The 9,374-nt window shown below is 41.1% G+C and overlaps 1 protein-coding gene across 1 annotated transcript; it reads right to left on the bottom strand.

Moving 5' to 3' along the window:
* Positions 1-3,683: 3,683 nt before the first annotated feature.
* On the bottom strand, positions 3,684-5,985 carry LOC146986864 (uncharacterized). Its single transcript, XM_085777834.1, has 4 exons — positions 5,501-5,985; positions 4,916-5,030; positions 4,599-4,774; positions 3,684-3,974 (listed from the first exon to the last, which is right to left on the bottom strand). Exons 1-4 carry the CDS (start codon positions 5,777-5,779, stop codon positions 3,684-3,686), a joined length of 861 nt encoding a protein of 286 aa, XP_085633960.1. The 5' UTR covers positions 5,780-5,985.
* Between the last annotated feature and the right edge of the window lie 3,389 nt (positions 5,986-9,374).

Here is a 9,374-nt window from a genome sequence, read left to right as displayed (position 1 = left end):
CGAGGAGGATGAGGATGGAAATGGAATCAGCTGCAGTGAGAAGATCGTTGGTGATTTTTATGAGTGCAGTTTCGGTGCTGTGGCGGGGGCGGAAACCAGATTGAAAAGGGTCATAGAGGGAGTTTTGAGTTAAGTGGGTGTGTAATTGGGTGGCGACTACTTTTTCAAGGATTTTGGATATGAAAGGTAGGTTGGAGATGGGGCGGAGATTACTGTAGTTGTTGGGGTCTAAGCCAGGTTTTTTCAGGATGGGGGTGATAGCTGCAGTTTTGAGGGGTGAGGGAACAGTTCCAGTGGTGAGTGAAGAGTGAATGATGGCAGATATGAGGGGAAGCACAGAGGGGAGACAAGATTTGACAAGGGTGGTGGGAAGGGGGTCAAGCTGACAGGTAGAGGGTTTGGATTTACGGATGAGGTCATAGATTTGAAGGTCAGTGGGAAGTTGGAAACTAGAGAAGTGCTGACAGTGTGGCAGAGGTGCTGGTGGGAGGAGAGGAAGTGCAGGTGGGAGAGAGGGAAGTGAGTCTGAATCTAAGTGTTGGTGAATGATGGAGATTTTGTCATTGAAGAACTGCATTAGGGAGTTACAGGTGTCAGTTGAATACAGGTGGAGAGGTAAGGTGGCTGGAGAGTTCTGTTGAGCAGTGTGAACAGTGATCTGGTGTTTCCTTCATTGGAGATAATCTGAGCGGAGTAGTGGTTTGTTTTGGCTTGGATGATTGAGTCCTTGTAATGGCGTATGTGGGTTATGTACATTTCTTTGTGAATGGTGAGTCCAGTTTTCTTATAGAGTCGTTCCAGTTGGCGGCCTTTAGTTTTCATGGAGCGGAGATGAGGGGTATACCAGGGGGCAGTTGTGGAGAAGGAGACAGAGCGTGTTTTGACTGGAGCGAGGGAGTTGAGGATGTTGTTCAGACTTGTGTTGTAGTGGGTTATCATTTCATCAGAGGTGGTAGAACAGTCCGGGATCAGAATAGTGTCAATGTTGGAGCAGAGGGTGTCAATGTTGATGTTCTTTAAGTTCCGAAATGAAATGAAGCGTGATGACTTGATTCTTGAGAGGCAGAGTGCAGTGCTAAAAGAGATGAGGAAGTGGTCACTCACATGGAGATCGTCAGCTGTGCAGTTGGAGGGGGTGAGGCCAGAGCAGCAGATTAGGTCCAGAGTGTGTCCTTTTGTGTGTGTTGGGAAGTTGATGAATTGATGGAGTCCAAAACTGTCCAGGCATGATGAAAAGTCTCTGGTGAGGGGTGAATTAATGTTGTCCATGTGTATATTGAAGTCCCCCAGTAATATGATGTTTGGTGATAGAGTGGATAGATGGGTGAGTAAGACAGCAAAATCATTTAAGAAGTCACTGTGGGGCTTGGGAGTAGTGTTGCACCGATACCGATACTAGTATCGGTAGGGGGCCCGATACCGCACTAAAATGCTGGCATCGGTATCGACGAGTAAAACAAATGAAGCACCGATGCCATTTACTGATATGAACGCTGCGCCTTGTGTCTTCTCTCGCCCGACACTCACTGCTGTGTGATCACACATGTTCAGTGCATGCCAAGCCAAGTAAGGATGTAAACAATTCAATTAATTGCAGTTAATCTTTTTCAAGGAGTTTTTTGTGAAATGTAAACAAGCAAAGCCGACATAAAGTAGCGGGATCTCTATTTAAATGTGTGCGCACCGCACTGAGCAGCGCACTGAGCACACACAGGGGAGAGAGGAGGTGAGAAGAGACAACAACACTGTTACCTGCTGTATACTGGCCTCAGCCTGTACCGGGGGGCGACCGCCATTCCGAAGGACCGCCATTCCGACGATCTGCCAGTCCGAAAATTCCCGAAGGTCTGTCATTTCGAACTTCCCGAGGGGCCGCCGTTCCGAATGTGTTTTATTTTGAAAATTGACCGGATTCTCTCGTGGTTTGACTTCCTGCCCGGCTTGACACGACGCGCCGCGGGGTCAGCGCCCGACCGGCCCCTCCCCCTCCGCCTCCAAAGTTTCACCCAGGTGCGAGTCTGATGCATTACATCCATGGTCTGATGCAGCCGCGGCACTCCTGCTGAAAATAAATGTCCTTGCTCTGTGCTTTGGTTAGGTTTAGGCAATGTAGAAAGGAGTTGGTTAAGTTTCGTAAAAAGGTTAGGTAGAGGCCAATAAAATCGCAGTTAATATGTATCTCGGTAACCCTTTAATTTCCAGGCCGTTAATTACGTCATAATGTCGAGTAATTACTGGCGTTAATTACGTCATAATGTCGAGAAATTACTAAGAAATAACAATTCATTATGTAGTAATGCCAATAAATATCCCAGAAATAGTGTTCAATTTCATAGTAATGTTGAGAAATATAGCTAGGAAATGCCTAATAATTGTGTAGAAAAAGCCCAGTAATAATGGCCAATTGTGAAATAATGTTGAGAAATATAGCCCAGAAATAACAATTAATTGCATAGTAATATTAAGCAATATATGGCAAAGACATAACAGTCTAGTAAAATGGACGTGATAGTAGAATTGCCGTGGGTAATTAGAGTAAATACGTCATAACGTCCAGAAATAACAATTAATTGTGCAGCAATGCAGAGAAATATCCTAGAAATAAGGGTAAAATTCATAGTAATATCGAGAAATAGGCTATAGCCTGGAAATAATGTTTAATTGTGTAGAAATGGCCCAGAAATAGTAGCCTAATGTTCAGAAATATAGCCCAGAAGTAATAATTACATAGTAATGACAAGAAATACTAGTCCAGTAAAGAAGACACAATATCAAGATGTAGTAGGCTAGGCTAATAAAATTACCATGAATTATTGGGTAATTACTGAGTAAATATCGTGTCCTTTCCACAACATAGTCATTTCCACATTCTTACCTTATGATCAGCTATGGTAGATGTGGCAACTGCTGGAAATGTCACCGTAGTTAACCCATAATTACCTTTCCACTGCCTGTAAACTGTAGTGGGCTTTGTTCCTTAGTAACATACAGGTAGTTTCACACAGTTACAATAATTTCCACTGTAATACTGTTACCCAGTAACCCTTTGCATGAAAGATGGTTGGCTACATGCAGATGTGGCAACTGCTGGAAATGTCACTGTAGTTAACCCATAATTACCTTTCCACTGCCTGTAAACTGTAGTGGGCTTTGTTCCTTAGTAACAAATAGGTAGTTTCAACATAACTAAAACCATAATAACAAATTTGACTGCAATTACTTTCCTAGGCCTTGACGCACAATGACCCATTTGGACGGTTGTCATTACCTCCCGTAAAGTGCAATGCAAACCCTTTTTGGGAACACAGACGCCATTTCCATATGATGGAGGAGATCATTGCTTTCACATTTTATATCAATAATTCAATAATCCTGCTATGACCTATAGAAAGGCAAAATAGATTACGAGTACATGAATAAATGCTACCATGTTAATTCTCAAAACTCATATTCACATGTTCCCACAAGAGAACAAGAAAGAGAAAGAGAAAAAGAGATAAAGAATGAGAGAAAGAAAAAGAAACAAAGAGAACAAGAGAAAGAGAGAGAAAGAAAGAGCGAGAGAGAGATGACTGACTGTCAGAGCAGCACACAAGCCAACACACAATGCTACTGTCCATGGTTCTGAGTCTGTCTCAATCAAATATCAACATTTCCTCTACTTGTACGAATGTTTGATATGTCTATTCAATTAGTGACGGTCCAAAGTAATTACCTCTTTTAGCAAAGGCCCGGTCCTTCTGCCTAGCTTTTCGCTGCTTCTTCTTCTTCTTCTTCTTCTGCTGCTTCTTCTGCTGCTTCTCTTTCTTCTCCTTCTTCTTCTTCTTCTTCTTCTTCACATCCTCGGAAGAGGAAGAGGAGGCTTCCTCTTCCACGGATGTGTCAGATGACATGGACGACTCCTCGGACAACTCCTCAGAGCTATCTGAAAGACTACCTGAATCCGATGAAGCCAGAGGACTCTTCCTCTTTACCTGTCATGAGCAAAAGTGAAAAAGTTGGGTATTAGTACAGTCATTTGCATGTTTTATACAGTATAACTAAATGTATTCTGTTTCATGGAATGCAGCTGATCATTCATCATTACAAATTAATTGCAGACAATAACTTGTCAGATAGGCAACCGTTTTGACATTTTATGTACCAAACGATCACAAACTTTGACAATTGATACATGAAATCGATTTTGAAAATGAAAACATTACGTTTTTTATTGTTTATTTTTCCTTTAACCCAGAGGGAAATAACTAGGGTTAGGGTAAGAAAGACCAACGGTCTGTACAGCTGGTCCCACGGTGTGTGTCAGGGCATATCAGTCTGTGTTGTGGTAAATGCATAGAGATCAGTTTAACGTGCTGGAGCACTTTCATACAATTGCGGCCATGGTAAACTGCTCACAGGATTCCGCTGAAGCATAATGAGCGTTATGTCATTTGTATGAAGTATTTGCTCATTTTGGTATACATTGTAGTTACAAAACTATTTCATGCATTTTATTATTAAATAAATACCTAAAGATTTCCCAGCTCGTTCCTGCATGAAATCAGGACAACAGCATGACCACAGTAAGAAGTCACCTCTCCCCACGACTATATTACCTCTCTGTCTCCTGATGCAAGGAAGTCTTTCAGCTGAGCCCTCCAGTAATCCCGTTCCTCCCGTAGAACTTTATTCTCAGCTTTTAGTCGGGTTATTAACACCTGGGCAGTTGGAGCAACCTCCTTCGCCTCCGATGGCCCCGGGTCCGCCTCAGCTCCGATCTGCAAAACCACATCTACAAACAGACATAATGTTTTCAAGTAGTCACATTAACTAATTATGTGAGCTGCCATTACTTAACGCCAACATTTTCTATTTGCTTCTCTCACTAACAGTGTAAATTCTGAATCATCATTTAAGATTTCAAGGATGTTACCTTCTCCCTCTGGTTCTGCGGCAGAGATACCGGTGACAGCCTCCACCGTGGACGTCGCCGGAGTGTGTTGTTTGGTCCATTTCACTTTCCTACCCCTTGTGGTAGGTCCCATGTTCTGAAAAAGAAATCATATTTGTTATGTTCATGGAAGCACACTGCGTTGACTACAGAATCAACAACAAACAACAACTCATAATTTACTTTAGAAGAAAGGGAACCCGGCTAAAGCCAAAATGGAAGTCTGAGGCACTCTGAACGTTATGTAATAAACAAAAAACCTATAGGTTTTTAAGTTCTTCTTTTTGGTTTGTCTGCCATGTTGGGCTGTGTCTTGTGATCACATGATCATTGATTATCTCATACCCTGAAGAAGACAATGTAAGTGTTGAAACATGTTGGTTTTCCCCGTCGTTTTGACTTTACCCAGCTTCCCTTTCTTTAATACATTTTTTGTGTCTTGATGAGCACCTGATTTTTTACACTCTTCCACATCCCTCCTGGACCCAGATTGCATCACTACCTATTGCTTTGTCTCTCATAATTTACTGTGTTGTTCAGATTTAATTGTGCCTCCTTCAAACAAACCTCACAAACATCCAAACTCCTGTCTCTCGATGACATCTCTGTCAGATGAGATTCACGTTCCATATGTTGTTTCCATGTTTCCTTTGCCGGGTCTTCAAGAGCTGAAAAAACAATAAGACGCAATTTACTTTTTCCAAATTCTGTTTCATTACATTTAGCCCCAATACACAAGCCTGCATTTTTCCCTGTTGATAGACTGCCTTTAAAACAAACGTATTGTAATGACAACAATCGTGATGAATCACAACTCATTCTGCAACAATTAATAATTATGTACATAACAATCCGCCTTTGCACTCGTGCATGGTGCAAGGGTGGTTTGCAGAGAATGTTTTAGGTGGGACCATAAAAGAAAAAAATATTACATACCACCAGTATGTAAAACTTGTTTCAATGCCATGATTTTGTCACTTTGTAATTACTGTATGTCCTGTTGGTCTCAGGCAAGCCCATCTGTCCTGAAACCAATCAGGTCACTACACAAACAAGCTCTGAAAGTTTTAGACAGAAAGTCACGACAGTATCATCACTGTACATTACTAAACAAACTTAAAATGCTTAGCTTTGATAATTTAATGATGTATTCTCATGTTCGTTTAGTGTAAAATAATTCATAGTACTCCACCAGAACTTTAAGATCTGTCTCAAATGGAGATTGTAATATTCCAAACGTAGCTCTGCCTTTGCTCTTTAATCCATTTCTGACATTTTCAAAATTCAAAATGGCTGTCTAAACCAGAAGTGACCAGATTTTAACCGCCAGTGGGCCGATTTTGATGGATTTCAATCTGGTCACTTCCGGTTTAGACAGCCATTTTGAATTTTGAAAGTGTCAGAAATGGATTCAGCATCATCAATAACCCCTAAAACCACACTAATATTGCCCAGATCAGCCAAGTCAATTTTGTTGAAATATTGCCCATATAGGCAATTATGCTAATTTATGCTAATTACGTCAATTGTGCTAATTGCCCAATATATATAAATTAGCATCCGGCAGTTTCTGAATACTGGGGACCCATACTATATATTTCTAACATAAAACTTTGGGGTACTCAACATTTCCGGGTACTCATTGTTGGCAAGTAGACTAAATGGGACGTACACCTTCCAAAAAAGTTCAACTTTTTTCTTATCAGTCCACAGAATATTTTCCCAAAAAGTCTTGAGGATTATCTAGATGTTTTTTGGCTTTTGTGATCTTTTTGGTCAGTAGTGGTTTTCACCTAGGAACTCTCCCATGGTTGCAGTTTTTGCCCAGTGTCTTTCTTATTGTTGAGTCATTAACACTGACCTTTGCTGAGCCAAGTGAGGCCTGCAATTCTTTAGAAGTTGTTTTGGGTTCTTCTGTGACCTCCTGGATGAAGTGTTGCTGTGCTCTTGGAGTATTTTGGTAGGGTGGCCATCTTGGGAAGGTTTTCACAACTGTTGAAAGCTTTCGTGGCTTTGTAACACTTTCCAGACTGATAGATGTCAATGATTTTGTTTTTTTATGCCTTTTTTCTTTCTTTTTTAAAAGTTTGTTTAGATTGTGTCATGATGCTTTTTGATATCTTTCAGCCTATTTCACTTCACTCAAACAGGTTCTATTGAAGTGTTTCTTGATTCAACGCGCCTGGCAGTGATCAGGCCTGGGTGTGGATTGTGAATTTGTGAAATTAAATTCTACTTTCAAAACAATTTGTGGGCGGCGTGGGAGTGTTTTTTCCCCCTAGCCCATCCTTGGCTTCTTACTGACGTCAATGAGAAGCAATATCCTGAAAAAAAGGGTTTTCAGGTGATGGATCCTTTAAAAATTAAATAATTTATTTAAACTTAGGTGTCCTAATGTATGAGTGCATGTTTTGGAACTGTGCATGTCTCTTACATATTAGAAATATTTACTGTAAAAAACAAAAACAAAAAAAACTCTCTCTTCTTCTTACAGGTCAGCTCTGGAACGATCAGCAATGCTCCGATAGAAGCCCTTTCGTCTGTGCCAAACCTTTGGGACTGACAGTGTACCCCGCTGACTGATCGTCACATCAGACTTCAGTTACAGCAGTGTGAACACACTCACACACACAATGTCTTCTCCTGAATTTATGATCAAATTAGTTTGGTTCACAACTAATCACAGCACAGTCTTGCTTGTGTTCAGTAATTTTGTCAGGGGACATCAGGGATATAAAATCAATCTATAACTACAGGCAGGTCAGAGATTTGACCTGGTCTTGTCCTCTTTCTCTTTTTTCTCTTCATTTCATTGGTTCTTGTTCTTTGTTCCCCAGTGGTGGTGGAGTGTTGGATTTTGATCCTTCAGTATAAACTGTATTTCTGCTGAATCCAACAACGTTTGAAATAAACAGAGCATGAGGCAGTAGTCATGTCCAATTACTGTCATTGCATACACTTTGATACAAACAGGGAAATGAAAACCAGAAACGGCAATTTAAATTTTCACTAAAAATGTGAAAATTTAAATTTGTTCCTGAGTTTATTGTTTTCTGAAAAAGGATCGTTCCCCGCTTTTCCCCAAAAGGACCCGGGGAACATGCAATTACATGGAAGTGGAGTTGTGAGTGACTTGGCATATTTTTGCCCATTTTTAAGTGAGAAGTTGAGTTGTGACTTTGAGTGAGAAGTGTAATTGTCCCATTGGTTGGGTTTAGGCAATGAAGAAATTAGTTGGTTAAGTTTAGTAAAAAGGCCAGGTAGAGACTAGACAGGCCAGATAGATAGAGAGAGCCCATCGACCAACAACAGCGGGGACCATAGGACCCTATAAAAAAAAAAAAAAAGATCCTATGTTCCCCAGTAACAGCAACATGTATTGCGACCGGGGTACATAAGACCCTTTTTGGTAAAAACGAGGAACATAGGACCATTTATCAAAAAGAGGATCCTATATTCCCCGATCGGGGATAGGACCCCGGGACCATACTGTAGGTACTCCCTCCTGTTACTGCTGTGATTCACTACATTCAGGTAGGCTAATGTTAGACATGGGCTGCAGGCTTGTGATTTATGGCCAGATAAACAGCCTCCACAGACAGCTGTCATTTAGCTTCTTAACAAGCTGAGTGCAACAGATTCACAACGTTTATCAATAAGAGCTTCCATTTTATTCTGCTTTTATTAACAAGTAGGTTGAGTTAAACAAGCACAAATGGGTGCTTTTCTGAAATCATATATTTTGAATAAGTGGCTACTTGTTAGTAGGCTACCACTGGGAAGTCATGTTAATGGCTTTATTTTCACAACGGTTTTAGTTACTCCACATTCACGTCTCATCATATCTGCAGCATATGGACTTATACATCTATGACGAGGCAGCGGTGTGCACATACCTGCATGTGGGACAGCTATGGATGTATGGAGAGCAGCGGGGACATCCACAGTGCCTTCCTGAGTGCAGTTATTGGCCATTGTGTTCCCTCTGTTATTGTGAAACCTTTACAGGTCATCCACTGGGACGATCATCAAATATCAGATTCACTTTTATTACAGTTTGATCAGATTGAGAATAAAGCACAGTGTCAGACAAACATCCAGCTCAGTAATAGTAGACAGGGCAGGTTGAAAGGCCTTTTCCTTTTGTGTTTTCCATCACTTTGTTTTCACTTGCACCATCCCTTGGGAGAGTGATACAGTGTCAACTATAGAACTGGTGCTATCAGAAAACCATGATCTGATCCGTTTTTCCTGGTCTTTATTGAGTAGTTAATGGATATTTCAGTCTTCAAAGTGGCAGACCAAACTTGCCGTGCTGCTTTTGGTTGACTGGAGTCTGAGCACAGGCGCAGGTGTTATGTGTTGTTTTTCACTCACCCAGCTGAACTTGGTGATATGCCTGAAATGAGGAAGGTATCATAAGCAGTAACTGAAAGAACAA

The sequence above is a fragment of the Trachurus japonicus genome, chromosome 5 (genome assembly GCF_045865225.1).
Source record: "Trachurus japonicus isolate A0001 chromosome 5, Traja_1.0".
NCBI classification, from domain to species: domain Eukaryota; kingdom Metazoa; phylum Chordata; class Actinopteri; order Carangiformes; family Carangidae; genus Trachurus; species Trachurus japonicus.
This window is presented reverse-complemented; position numbering and strand designations above follow the sequence as displayed.

What these genes read in the sequence shown, in the direction of transcription:
- LOC146986864 (XM_085777834.1), bottom strand. Translation starts at nt 5,779, where the DNA reads ATGTACATAATTATTAATTGTTGCAGAATGAGTTGTGATTCATCACGA. An exon ending in GGAGTTTGGATGTTTGTGAG is followed by an intron (nt 5,031 to 5,500) that starts GTTTGTTTGAAG and finishes TTTCTTTTTCAG; the next exon opens with AACATGGGACCTACCACAAG. An exon ending in CGCAGAACCAGAGGGAGAAG is followed by an intron (nt 4,775 to 4,915) that starts GTAACATCCTTG and finishes GTCTGTTTGTAG; the next exon opens with ATGTGGTTTTGCAGATCGGA.